Here is a 14,061-nt window from a genome sequence, read left to right as displayed (position 1 = left end):
AAATTCATAGCGACACCAAGTGGAGTGGTGGTGGCCCGGGCCTGGGGGCGGGGGAGAAAGTGAGGCACTGCTTAATGGGGACAAAGTTTCTGGTGGGAAGGGTGAAACAGTTCTGGTGGTGGTGGCACAACAGTGTGAAGGTGGTTAATGCCACTGAATTACACACTTTAAAAAGCTTAAAATGGGTATAGTCAATAGTATTGTCATAACTGCACGTGGGGTCAGACGGGTACTAGGCTTGTCAGGGGGATCACTTCTTAAGTTACATAAATGTCTCATCACTATGTTGTACCCCTGAAACCAATATAACATTGTAGGTCAACTGTAATTGAAAAATGCTTTGAAGTATTAAAAAAAAACAGAGAAAAGCAAAAACATAGCTTAAAATGGTACATTTTATAATGTCTATTTTACCACAATAAAAACACCTATCCCATGTTACATAACTAACATAGTTTAATTAAAATTACTCCTTTTTTTCCCAAGGAAAAAACCCTCCCCGAGCCACAGGAATTGTGAACTCCAGTCAGGGTCAAGACCCCTTGTGGGGTGCCGAGTTAATTTAACCTACCACCACCCCCTGAGACTTGATCTTCAAACGCAGCCTCAGACAAAACTCAGGCCTGCGGTCTGGCACCCTGAGAACACGTGACGATGCCCAACCATTCCCTGGGAACACGGAGCCCTCCCAGACCCCCGAGGGAGCTGCATCCCGGCCCCAGGCACTTCTGTGTCCTCTTCCAGGCGGGCCCCAGCGTATGGCTCACCTGGAATCTTTGTCCTGGTGAGGGCAACAGTCTCACACACACACACACACACACACACACACACACACACACACACACGGGTCCTCTGGGCCCCAGGACTCCCAGCCAAGGCGGGGGGGGGCAGGGGGGGCACAGGGGACGGTACTACTGAAGCAACAAGTGAGGCAAAAGGGAGAAGTGGGGAAGGCACATCCCCCTGGGCCCACGCAAATCAACAGCACTCCCCGCTCCTTCTTTAGTGAAAGGTTCTGGAATGCTTCATTCTGTCCCAACACAAGCCTCATCCTTCCTAAGCCAGAGAACCCTTGTAAAATTTGATCTAGATTCCATTTCCACCCTGTTGATGACTTAAGTGCTCTCAGGACTCCACCCACTTCTGTCCCCTCGGCTTCTGTTCACGAAGCAGAGCCTGTACTCCATTTAGAGGCGACCACAGGCTCTGGTCGAAAGAGACGATGCTGGAGCCTGTGCGAGGCCTGGGTGACCTTTTACTGCCCCACAGTTACTCATTCTAACTGGTCACTGGTTCATTCAATCATCCAAGGGGAAAACAAAGCAATGATCATTCTGGCGACAACACGTCACCACAACCCAAAGGGCAAATTAAGCTGCCTAATAAATGTGAAAACACCGGGTAGCGACTCAAATGAGAGCCCACGAAGAAACACGAGATCTGGGGCCACATCTCATGACTGACACCTGGAAAAGAACTGAGGGACACACAGGCCTGGCTGTTGAGATCAAGACTTCCTCAAACAAGGAGAGGAAGAGTCCCTGGGTCCACTGGCCTCCCCTCTCATGAAAGTCCTCACCGAAGTCCCCCAACAGGGCGGTTAAAGGACAGGGATGAAGTGAGAAAGAGACAGGTGCAGCTGATAAGACTCCCCCAAACCAGCTCGCCTCCTCAACTTCCCAGTTCTGACTCTACAGCTGGGAAAAGGAGAAAGGGCTCTCCCAGCGTGTGCCAGTGTGTGCTCTGTCAGCTCCCACCAGAGCGCCAGGGGATGAACCAGAGATCCGTCTTCAAAACTCACAGTCTGTGCTACCATGTGGATGAACCTCAGAGACACAACACTAAGTGAAATAAACCAGACAGAGGGGGACAAATACCGTATGATTCCATTTACACGAGGTACCAAGAGTAGTCAAGTCATAGAAACAGAAAGTAGAATGGTGGTTGCCAGGGGCTGAGGGTGGGGAAATGACGAATTGCCGTGTAATGGGTACAGAATTTCAGTTTTGCAAGATGAAGTCTGGCGGTGGACAGTGGTGATAATTGCACAACAATACGAATGTTCTTAATTCCACTGAACCGTGTATTTAAAAGTGGCTAGCACAGGTTAAGACGGTCAATTTGTTATGTACAGTCTACCACAAAATAAAAAGAGCACACCGTCCACAGTCACCGAGGGCAGACATGGGTGCCCTGACCCTTTGCTCCCACTGCTCCTGGGGGCAGATGGCTCTCCCACCCTCTGCTGCTAGACTCGTGCGGATGAGCAAGGCCCCTCCCCAGAGTGGCTGCTTGCAGAAGCTTCCCTGCTCTCACTCCCTCCGAACGCGTAAATGACGTGTGTTCCTCTCCCATTAACTTATGAGCTCCCAGATGGCCAAGACCACACTCTCTCCTTCAATGCAGACCACACAGTACAAAGGAAGGGGCTTGCACACAGCAGGGCTCACAGCTGTTATTGAACCACCCCCTGGACCAACCCGGTCATGCTTTTCGGGGCAGGGTGGGGTGGTGGGAAGAATACCCTAAGGCCACTACTCTCCAGAAGGAATGACTCTGCATTCCCACAGGGGCCCAGAATCCCAGGTCTGCCACCTCCTAGTTGAGTCCTTACCTATAGATTAGGCAGCCCCACCACGGAGTGATGTAAGAGCCCAAGAGGCCCCCTGCATGGAGCACGCTCTCACCACCACGGCACACAGTGGCGCATGGTCATTTCAGCTCCTTCTCTCAAAACCGGGGCCCTCAACTCAGAAATACCAGGACTCCCTCATCTACAGGGATTCTGAAGCTATGGGATCCAGGTCCCCATGTCTGTTGCTGCAAAGAATTCGGGTGACTTCCATTCCCTCCCCCACACTGTGATTTTCCTCATTGCCATTTTTCAGAGGCGCAGCCCTGGCCAGCAGACTCCCCAGCCGTCTAAAGGACATCAGTCCAGACAGAGACAGATGGCTGAGCCCTCCTTCCCCACCAACCACAACCCTCCGAGGAGAGTGCTGGCTGCAGAGTTTAAAGGCTCCCAAAGCTAAAATAACCAGGAGTTTAAAAACCTAACAGGAGAGAGAATATGGGACCTTGAGGACATTCAGAGAAGGATCTAGAAAGTCCTAAGAATGGAGTCCAAGTTATAAAAATTAAGTCCTTCACCATTTACTGAGAACCTAACCTATGTGACACATGCAGCCAGGGTCTCGTGGACAGCTCTATGAGAGGCAGGCTGGATAGCCGACGAGAGCGGGAAGGGGGTTCACAGGGGGACCCACTGAAACACATTCCAACCAAGTGAAACCCACTTTCTGGAAACTCAGAATTACTCCTCAGCAAGACAACATCGTTTCAGATTGCAGGTCTGAAATTTTCTTCTTTATTAATAACATTCTCCTGCATCACGGTGCTCAGAGCCAGTTCAAGCTGGCTCGCTTGGCCGACAGCTGGCCAGACAAGGCTGGTGCCCAGTGACCACAGGGCAATCCTCCAGACCCTGGACGGACTGATGTGCCTGCAAAGCACACTTCTAAATACTATAGCCTTCCATCCCCCCATGAAGGACGGAGGGGAAGCAGCTGCGCCAGGGCCGCAGGTCCAACCAGCATCCCACAGCTACCCCCAGCTGCAAGTGAAAAATCACCAACGAGATGTACCTAAAACCAACAGGACAGAGTGCTGATCACAAAAAGGCTGCTCACAGAGCCAAAAATAGCCTCACTTGTTTCAAGAGGATTCTGACAAATGAAGTACATACAACTCCATCAGCAGAAAAAGAAAATCAATGAAGTGGAAAACCAGAGCAGCCAACAGGGACCAGGACTCCAAAAGATTCCTGACAGCCTCTCCTTCCGCCTCCCACTCCCATCCCACACCCACCCTCTCCTGCCCTAATCACAAACTGGGCCTGGACCTCAAAACCCAGTCCCCTCACCCTAGTGCCAGCAGTATTTGTACGCAGCCCAGAAGTTACATACACAACCCCACAGGTTTAATCTTAGGGCCAGGGTCAGACCATGGACTGGGAGCCCGAAATAAGCACCAGTGGGCCCTTGTCCTTGGGAGGATGAGGAGGCAGGAGCACAGTGAGGGATCAAAAATGGAGCCAGGGTGAGATGCACAGAGGAGCTTGTGGGTAATGACGGGTGAAGTCTCCCATCAAAGCCGGGCAGATCAGAATGGGTGTGGCTCTGCTTCAGCCCTAGATAACATCTTCACCCCACTGATTTTTGGTGACCCACTGAGTCAACTACCTGTCACCTCACTTCCTTCTAATTCGTATTTTCACCTGCTCTAATTTGCATTTGGGCTGCTGGGTAGCAAGCGAACCTGACACTTCTATGGCCTGGACGCAGCTAGCACATCTTGAGTTCCCCGAACGTGTCATATAACTCTTCCAGGACAGGAACAGTGGGGTGGCAGGCAATGCCCAAGACGCCGACCAATCCTCACTAAAAGCATCCAATTTAGGTGGCAGAGACGAACCCTCTTTTATACCATCCCCACTGCTTGAGCATGGAGCCATCAGAGGGCAAGGAGATGACTGCCCCGGGGCATCCTGGTCCAAACCCACAAGCAGCACAAGCTGTAGAACCAAAGGAACAAGCCACCCAACCATCCCAGGCACCACGCCTCCCAACCCAATTCCATTGGGAACACTGGGAACCTGCCTTCCGGAGGCAGGGATGGAGTTTGTCCAGGGGCAGCATGAGCCGTCAATCCTTTCTGTCCACAATATCTGAAATTCACACCAAAACGTATCTCCCTAGTCTTCCCTTTCCAACATCCCCTTTTCTATTCCCTCCTGCTGACTCACTGGTTTCCAGCCAGGGGGCAGGTATGCCCACCCAAACTGATGGAGGTACCCACCTGCATCTCCATGGAAGGTGGCATCCTGAGGCAGCCTGCCAGACAAGCTGTCCCCATCACTGGGCCAGATCTGCCCTGTCTTGCGGACGCCCACGATGGTGGCCTCTGACACCACGACCTGGCCCTGCCGGTGCCGCTTCTGGCACTGCGGCGTCGGGGGGCTGCTGCTGTCGAAGGACTGCTGTGAGTTCTGCGAGGGCGAGCGGCTCTTGTCCCGGAACATGCGGTAGGTGGTGGGGCTCGGGGACACGCGGCTGGACTGGCCCGAGGAGAAGTCCTCCTCGCTTGAGGTGAGGTTCTCGTTGGAGCTGCAGTCCGGGGTGTAGCCGCCTCCACTGTCCTCAAAGCTTCGAGGGGAGTAGGACCGGCGGGGCCAGGTAAGGCGCTTCTCCTGCTCAGAGGTGCTCTGGCTGCGCTGGAGTGGGCCCTTGCCGTCCCCTTCCGCCATCATGCCCCCCACATAGATGCTCTGGTAAGGCTGGTACTCCAGGGGCGGCCAGGGGGGCTTGCTGCCTCCATTAGCGTTAATCAGGTTGTCCTTCAGGAAGCGAGGGTTCAGCTCTGCGTCTTCGTAGTCGCCGTCGAGGCCGCAGCTGCTCTCCGAGGTGCGCCCCCGGTAAGGGGGTCTGGGAGTGTCCCCAAGTCCCGGACCAGCGCCGTGCTGGGACTTCTTGCGCTCCATCTGCATGGCCTGGCTGCCCAGGGAGCTGATCCGGTCGGACACCTCTTTGTCGTTGACCTTCACCAGGCCGCGCTCGTGGTGAAATTCGACGTTCACGTAGAAGGGCTTCTCCGAGTCGGCGGCCCCGGGCTGGCCATGGCCCTTGCGGATCCTCTCGAAGTTGGACCTAAGCGCCGCCACGCTGGTGGGGGGCCCCCGGTCGTCCCGGTCGGCGGGTGCAGGAGCCCCGGGCCTGCGGGCGGTCGCGGGCCTGGCCTTGCTCGGGGATCCCTCTCCGTCCGGCCGGGCCTCGGGCTCCTCCGCAGGTGGCGGGTCAGCGCCGTCAGCGGGCGCCGGCAGCGGGCGCGGCGCGGGCGCGCGGGGTTCGGCGGTGCCGTCGGGGGGCTGAGCGGAGCGCCGGAAGCCCCAGCGCTGGCGGTCGTAGCTCTTCTTCTCCTTGGCCAGCAGCGTCTGCAGGTAGATCATGCGGAAGCGCTCCTGGTTCACCTCCTGCTCCAGGCGCCGGATGGAGGCCTTACAGCGCTCCAGCTCCTGCTCGATGTCGCCCACCGAGCGCAGCTCCATGCGCGGCGGGTCGGAGTCCGGGAACTGCGCCTTCCACGCCTCCGCGAAGCCCACCGGGTCCACCATGGTGCCGCCGGTCTCACCTGAGCCGCACGGCTGTGCGCGGGGCCCGCCTCAGCGGCGGCGCGGCGGCCTCTCCAGGCCCGGCCCGGGGAGCCCGGCGGCCCCCATGGTCCCGCGCGACGGTGGCGGCGGCAGCGGGCGAACAATGCCCGCCCCCTCCCGGGCGGCAGGTGAGGCGGTCGCTCGGCTCCCGGGGCGGCGCGGGGCGGGGCGCGCGCGAGAGCTGGGGCGGGGGGGCGTGGGCTGCGCGCGCTGCTATTGTGTGCGGGGCTGCTCCGCACGGGGCGGGATGGGAGCTGCCCTCCGCTCGGCCGGGCGCCGCTAGCCCATGGCCGCCGCCAGCGCGCTCCTCTCCTCTCGCTCCCGCGCCGCCCGTGTACCGGCCGCCGCCTCCTTCCCGAGCGCTGCGCTCGGCCCGGCCCGCTCTGGCCGCACTCCCGCCCGGCCCGCACTCGGCGCCGCAGGAAGGGGAGGGCCGGGGGGCGGTGGCCGCGGCGCTGACGGAGGCGGGCGGGCCTCTTAAAGGGGCCGCGTGGCGGGCGCCCGGGGAGGGGCGGAGAGAGAGGGTGGGGGCCACCAGGAGGCTGCTCCCCAACCGAGCCACTGCTCTCCCTTGTCCCCGCGCTTGGTGGGAAACTGAGGCCCCTGCTGCGAACCCGACTGTCCAATGCGGAGGCCCTGCTGTACTCTTGGAACAGGAACACCTGAATACTCATTTCCCCACGCCCTGGGCCACTCACCGACGTCAGTGTGGAGCCCGGACGGGCAGGTCACTCCGCAAGGAAGGAAGGGCCGGGCTGGGCGCCAATGCCAGCAGCCCCTGTGTGCCAATAGGCCTGCAGCACTGTGGACCTGGGGGTGGGTGATGAAACAACAACTGCCACAGGGGATTATCACAAAGATAACAGGAATTTCTCCCCCAGGTCGCTCAACACCCACGTCTCCCTTCCTGCCTCCTGATTCGTGTATTTGTCCCTTGGTCTTTCCTGAGCTCCAGAGGCTCCAGTGTAGTTTTTGCCCTGGAATTGCCTGACTCAGAACTTATCTGTTTAGTCTCCTGTAGAGGGTCACTAGTCTCCATTGTGACCCACAGGGCTAGGTGGAAGATAGGACAGGACAGGCGAGTAATGAAACAGGATCTTTCTTCTACCCAGGGAACCCCCGAGATCTTAGACACTAAGCAGAGAGCACATGGTAGGGAGTCTTGATGGGGCAAAACGAAAATACCCAAACAAACCTGCTGAGTGAGAGGAAAAGGAAACTGGATGTGTCACCCAGAGAACTGGGTGTGAGTTCTGTCTGCCTCTGCCTCCCTGTGCCTCCTTTTCCTAGGCATTGAAATGAGAACAAGGGCTGTTGTCCCTGTGTGGATGTGAGGGGTTTTCTTGCCCTCCCCACAGTTCCAGTGCCACCCAGAGCAGATGCCCTGATGTCTATTCTAGAGGAATAGAGCCCAGGGCCAGTGGCCTGGCTGCCTGGCTAGGGTTGGAGTCTTCCCCCATTCCAGGCTCTGTGACCTGGGCAGTTCCTTTTCGTTCTCCAAGCCTGCTTTGTCCTCGTATGTAAAATGCTGTGTGCACTATATGTAAAGTACCCAGATGGGACAAACATAAAACATACTCCAATAAATGGCATGTGGTGTTCCTTCCATGTTTGCTTGTTAAGGTTGGTGCCTTGGGAGTGTTGTGGAAAACCCTTGAGGCACCACTTCCAGATACTTCCAGGCACAGCTCAGTGCTGCCCTCTGCAGGTCTCTCCACCCTCCTGCCATCTCTACTCCTGAGACCCCAGGTCCCCTTCCACCCAGCTCCTTTACATCACAGATACCCTGCAAGAAAACTGGGCCCGAGTAAAGGCCCGTTTGGCAGGTGGGGAAATAGAAGGAGTTGATACCCTGCCTTTGGGGCTAGACAAAGCGAGGCTGGGATCCCAGCAGTGCTTGAATCCTCAGTGACCTCTTCTTGAAAATGGGTATAATAAATACTGACCTCACAGGATGTGGCACACTGCAGCTCATGATCAATGTTAACTGCCTTCCTCAATGGCCTGCTCAGGTCTCCAGCAAGTGGGTCAGGCAGGCCTAAAGCCCAGGCCTCCAGAACCCCCATTCCCTGGCCATCAGCATAGAGAATCCCCAAATCACAAACTGCTTTTTCCCTTGCTGACGGGGCTCCATCGGTTTCCAGGGGAGGGGATTGTGGGTTCATCAGGCACATTATCATTAATCACCTGGGAAAGGAAAGTATACTTGGGAGGAGGGGCTTCATTTATCAGTGAGGTGTCCCTTTCTCTGGTTTGCAGGCCCCAACTCAGTCCCACCTTAAATATTATAGACACATAAGTGAACTTAGTTCACGAACCCTGCAGCTTTGTAGTTTGAGTTTGCAGGCTCTGCACTCTTGGCAAATGGCTTGTTGGTGGATACAAGGACACAGCAAGATAGTGGCTATCTCCTCGTGAGACAGCTTCTTCTGTCCCCAAGGATACTCCTCCCATCCTTGGCCCCTTCTCTAAAAGCACTCCCACCCTAGGTCTCTGGTCCTTTCCTGCAAAGCTTTCTTATCATCCATCCCTCCTGAAGAAGGGAGGAAGGAAGAGGAATGTGAGATCCAGACATATAACACTTGGTTATCCCCCATTTGCTGTCGGTCCCCAGCTAGATCTAAACTCCTGAGCGTTGAGATCTGTCTTGTTCCCCATGACCTGCCCGTGCTCCACACATAGTAGGTGCTCCGTCAGTGCTGGCAAATGAGGAATCTGACGTGTATTGTGACCCCAACAAGCACACAGCCTAGGGAGAGAGGTGCACGTGTGTGGGGGAGGAAAGGATAAGGCAGGCAGACCCAGGCTGTAGCAGAGGTGTGTGTGCTACCTGGGGACCCAGCAGGAGGCAGAGGTCCAGGGAAGGCTCGTGGGGAGAAGTGACATCCGAGCTGGTCCGAAGGGTGAGGAAAGAAAGGCAAAGACAGAGACTTCAAAGTTCTACGTGTGTCTAAAGAGCAGCTGGGTCAGGAGATGAGGCTGGTTTGGGTGACAGGAGGCCACATTAGAGTCAAGGCAGGGCCTTCCATGCTTGTAAGAAGTTTGGGTTTTGTTCTAAATGCAAGGAAGAGCCTCTGGAAAGTCCTAAGCCTGCACTGTCTGATGGAATTTTCCAGCATCCTGGACGTATTCTATACTCTGTGCTGAACAATACAGCAGCTATTAGCTTCTCTTGAGCACCTAAAATGTGGCTGCTGCAACTAAAGAACTGAATTTTTAATTTGATTTAACTTAATAAATTTAAATTCAAAATAGCCACCATAGCTGCGGAAAGTGGAGTGACTTGCTCAGGTTTGTTGTGTGGGCAGGTGGGGATGGGAGGCAGAACGGGCAGTCAGGGGCTGTGACACTGGTCCAGCAGGGGCTGTTGGTGACCCAGACTAGGGTGGAAGCAAGGGGATTGAGGAGAAGGGCTCGGACTCCAGGTCAGTTCTGGACTTGCAGATGGATGGGATGTAGGGAGAGGAAGGACCAGCTGTAGAACGGACAGTGGGTCGTTGCCTGTGACGGGGAAGCAGGGTGCCCACATGAGGCTTCAGGTGCCCATAGCCCATCCACGGGGAGACGGAGTCAGGCAGAGAGAGGGTGGGTCTGGGGCACTGAGGAGCGGTCAAGACCTGAGACAGAAGAATGGGAGTGTTGTTAACAAACAGCTAGTATTTGTAGAAAGGCAGAGGCTGGAACTAGGAGGGAAGTAGAGGCAAAGAGACTGAAAAGGCACTGGCCAGGGAAGGGACTGGGACCCAGGAAAGTGTCAGAGAGGTGTGGACTCAGTGAAGAAGACAAGGTCCCTGTGCAGAGGCTGCTGGGCCGTCTGGTGAAGGATTCTGGGTCTGGCCCTGGGAGGCCCGCAGAGCCAAGGTGGGGCCCTGGCTGCACAAGCTGGAGGCTGAGGGGTCACGAGCGCTGGCCCCAGGGGAAGCTTCCACGGGGTTGCAACAGCTGGGGAGGACTTCACTAGGGCCTCCACAGCTGTCTATGAGCAGCAAGTGACATTTATTGTCTTCATCATTACTCCTTTCTGAATTCTTCATAATGAAAATGTCTATCTTTTGTAATTAAAAAATAGATGTTACTTTTGTTTTTATTTTTTATAGCTTCACTGAGGTATAATTGATGTGCAATAAGCTGCATAATTTGAAGTGTGCGATTTGAGGAGTTTTGACATCTGTACACACCCATGAAACCATCATGACAATCAGATAACAAACATTTCCATCACTCCCTATAGATGTTTTTTTTTTCATCTAAAAACTAAAATGGGACAAAGAAGTGGGATTATTGCTGATTTCTCCCCTCAATTTTCTTTGTTTTCTAGGATATGGTCACATGGCTCTATAATTTATTTAACACACACACACACACACACACGCTTTCACACCCTCCGCAGCAGCCCTAGTGGTCCATAAACACAGACCAAGTTTCCAGCACACTCCATCCGAAGGCCTCTTTCCCTTTGCAGGAAGGAGGCTGGGACCCAACACCGCCCTCTGCTGGAAAGAACAGAGAACTTTCGATGCTTCAAAACCCTGGGGATAGAAACAACCAAAGCATCGAACAGATGAATGGATAAACAGAAAGTGGCTCATCCATATAATGGAATATTATTTGGCTATAAAAAGGAATGAAGTACAGACACATGCTATAACATGGATGAACATTGAAAAAAAATTATGCTAAGTGAAAGATGCCAGTCATAAAAGGCCATGTATTGTATGATTCCATTTACATGAACTGTCTGAAACAGACAAATCTATCGAAATAGAAAGCATGTTGGTGGTTTCCTAGCGGTAGGGGGATGGGAGGAACGGGAAGTGACTTCTAATGGTCATTGAGTTTCTTTTTGAAAATGATCTAGAACTAGAGACTGGTGCTGGTTGCATAGCTTTGTGAATATACTAAAAGCGATTCAATTGTATATTTGAAATGGGTGAATTGTGTAGTATGTGAATTATATCTCAATAAAGCTATTGTATTAAAAAGCAAAAATCCTTGGGGATAAGTTAAGCCGCCCCTCGTCCTGCTCACTGTGGAGTAAGGATGAACATTTTTCTCGCGTCTCCTTCAATCCTCCCACGAGCCCAGGGATTTACCTTCACTTTACTGGTGAAGATATGTTCCCAGGTCACCCAGCCCATCGGCTGCAGGCACGCTTGAGATCCAGAGTTCCAGCTCCAGAGAGTGTTTGCTTTACATCATTCTGAAGTCAGAAGACCCCGCTAGGATGAAACCAGGAAGGGACTGACTTATTCTTCAAACGTCCATTTTTCATTGTAAAATGGACTGGCCACCCGTGCCCTCTTTGGAGGCTTCCTGAGCAGGGCTGCCAGCTACAGGTGGGCAGGATGAGCACCGCACTGGGGCACACATAAAAGGGGGGACCATTCCCAGCTTGGATTTGGTAGATAGAATCTTGGTGGGGACAGCAACTGTAAAAAGTGTCTTGCTCTTACAAAATCAGTTTATAATACAGTTTTGGACATCAAATGCCTTGAGCCACAAGAGCTTTTTTTTAAAAATTGAGGTGAAATCCACATAACAAAATTAACCACTTTAAAGTGAACAACTTAGAGGCACTTAGGAATTTCACAACATTGTGCAACCATAACTTGTGTGTAGTTCAAACATATTTTCATTGCCCCCAAATGAAACCCCATACCCACTAAAGAGGTGCTCCCTGTTTCTCCCTCCCTCCAGCCCCTGGCAACCACCAATCTACTTTCTGTCTCTATGAATTTACCTATTCTGTAGATTTCATATAAATGGAATCTTACAATACGTGGCTCTTTGTGACTGGCTTCTTTCACTTAGATAATGTTTTCAAGATTCATTATATTGTAGCATGTATCAATACTTCCTTCCTTTTTAAGGCCGCATAACATCCCACGGTGTGGATAGACCACATTCTGTTTGCCCATTCCCCTGTTGGTCGATGTTTGGCTCATGCGACTCATGCTGTTCTGAACATGTGTGTACACGTACTTGTTTCAGTCCCTGTTTTCAATTTTTGGGGGGATATACTTAGGAAAGGCATTTCTGGGTCATATGGCAATTCTATGTTTAACTTTTTGAGGAACTGCCTGGGTGCCCTTTTCTAATTCACACAAAGGTGCTATGCAGGTGGGTGGGCACAGGGACACTGGGTTGCACGGTCTTCAGGGCTCATATGCACCCAGCCCTCACCAGCTGCCGAGGCTGGGACTAGGGGCTCCGTAGATGTGACTTCCTTCTACCCTCACAGCCATCACCCAGGCAAGAGGCAGGGAAAGGGGCTCAAAGGGGGGCAGTGACCCCCAAGTCACACAGCAATAAGTGGGGGCCTCAGAGTTGAGCCCAGCCTGCCTGAGTCCCAAAGTGCTGCTCCAGACCACTGTGCCATCAGGTGGGATTGTCAGAGGTGGCATTATAACGATGGCAGGGCTTTCTGCCTGAAGACCTACCTGAGCCGACTCGAAACCTGGGCCTTTTCTAGCTCCTTCCCTGCCCTGTCTGTATCCTCATCCCTACCCACTTTGGGGGTCAGAGGCCAACGGAGGGCTTCCTTCAAGCAGAATGTGGCCACATGACCCCCATCTGTCATCTGTCAGCTACCATCCATCATCTGTCAGCCCCAGGGAGCTACAGGCAAGATCAGAAAACTGGGGCGATCAATACAGCTGTTCTGTAGTCCTGCTTGCTTGCGCGGTGCTGGACTGTGCCTGGCTGGGCACCTGCTCTGGGCCACCAGCTTCCAGCCCAGAGTGGGGAGCAGGGATCTCTGCAGGATTTCCGAATGAGTGGGCCTTTCCACCCAGGCTCCCCCTCAGTTATAACTCCTCCTACCTCTGGCAGAATCAATTATTGATGAGGCCCCTACCGTTGGGGAGTCCCAGCGGAGTGTCCTGGCTGCCTTCCAGCCTTCACAAAGAGCAGAGGATCAGGGACAATATGAGCTTGTTCCTGAAGGCGTGGCCAGTGAGATGGTCCAGGCTGTGACTTCCAGTGGTCAGAGGCCCAGAGCACCCTTAAGCCAAGGGGTGCCACTCACCTGTGGAGGACGAAGGAGCCCTGGGGCTGCTTTGCTTCCCAGAGGACTGAGTGGGGAGCTAGTCAAGCGAAGGGCCTGCACACCAGACCAGACCGACAGCTCCCATAGTCGCCTGGGCGCAGGCCCAGACAGGTGGCTGGTGGTCCTGAATGCAGGGAAAGCATGTGGATGGGGGGGGGGATGGGAAGGGTCTGCTACGCCTGGACGGAGGCGGTGTGACAGCCACAGGTCCCGTCTGCTGATCAGCTTCCCTCAGGGGAAGGCCCAACATATGGGAGGTGACATTGGGAGGCCACAGCAGATGGCAGAGGAGCCGGTGAGCCACTGGGAGGGTGTCTCATCTAGGGCAATGGCCATAGCCTTGGGCTTCTTGGGTGGCGGTGTCCCCAGGGCCCCCCAGTCTCCAGGAGCCCTTCTCCCTCAGGCGAGGAGGCCCCCCTCTGAGCGGGGCACTGCTGCTTCTGAAAGCTCCCCCACCACACACCTTCTCTCATCCTGCCCGGGGCCTCCTCAGTCAGGTTGCTGGGTCCCCTCTGCGGTCCCCCATGGCCTGGCACTCCTTGCTCCCCTCCCAGGGCCTCTCCCTGGTTCGCTGGTCCTTACTCATGTGAACAAGTGAACATGCAAATGTAATTGATCCTCTGTTCCAGTTTCCTAGCTCTCAGGTGACTGTAGTTCTCCCTGCTTGAGATGCTCTGGTCCCCCTGGAGAGTGAGGGTCACCTAGCAGCGGCTCCCATCCCAAGCCCCAGGCTGAAATGGGAGTTGAGGGGATCTGTGGCCTCTCCTTCCCTCTAGAGGCCGGAAGCAGGGCTGGGGGAGGACTA

At 54.3% G+C, this 14,061-nt stretch overlaps 1 protein-coding gene across 2 annotated transcripts in view; it reads right to left on the bottom strand.

Annotated features, from left to right (window-relative positions):
- BCR (BCR activator of RhoGEF and GTPase) overlaps positions 1 to 6,559 on the bottom strand; it is a 118,573-nt gene extending 112,014 nt beyond the window's left edge. The window contains exons 1-2 of one of the 2 annotated variants that reach the window (XM_033097510.1): positions 6,283 to 6,559; positions 4,858 to 6,177 (exon numbers count right to left, since the gene is read on the bottom strand). In XM_033097510.1, the coding sequence (XP_032953401.1) occupies positions 4,858 to 6,169 (1,312 nt within the window). In that variant the 5' untranslated portion in view covers positions 6,170 to 6,177; positions 6,283 to 6,559. Of the gene's footprint in view, positions 1 to 4,857; positions 6,178 to 6,282 lie in introns of those variants that run through there. The other variant, XM_033097509.1, reaches the window with a different exon arrangement.
- Positions 6,560 to 14,061: the final 7,502 nt, after the last annotated feature.

Source organism: Rhinolophus ferrumequinum, chromosome 25, assembly GCF_004115265.2.
Source record: "Rhinolophus ferrumequinum isolate MPI-CBG mRhiFer1 chromosome 25, mRhiFer1_v1.p, whole genome shotgun sequence".
In the NCBI taxonomy this organism is placed as follows: domain Eukaryota; kingdom Metazoa; phylum Chordata; class Mammalia; order Chiroptera; family Rhinolophidae; genus Rhinolophus; species Rhinolophus ferrumequinum.
The sequence above is the reverse complement of the archived record's forward strand: the minus strand, read 5'-3'. Positions and strand labels throughout refer to the sequence as shown.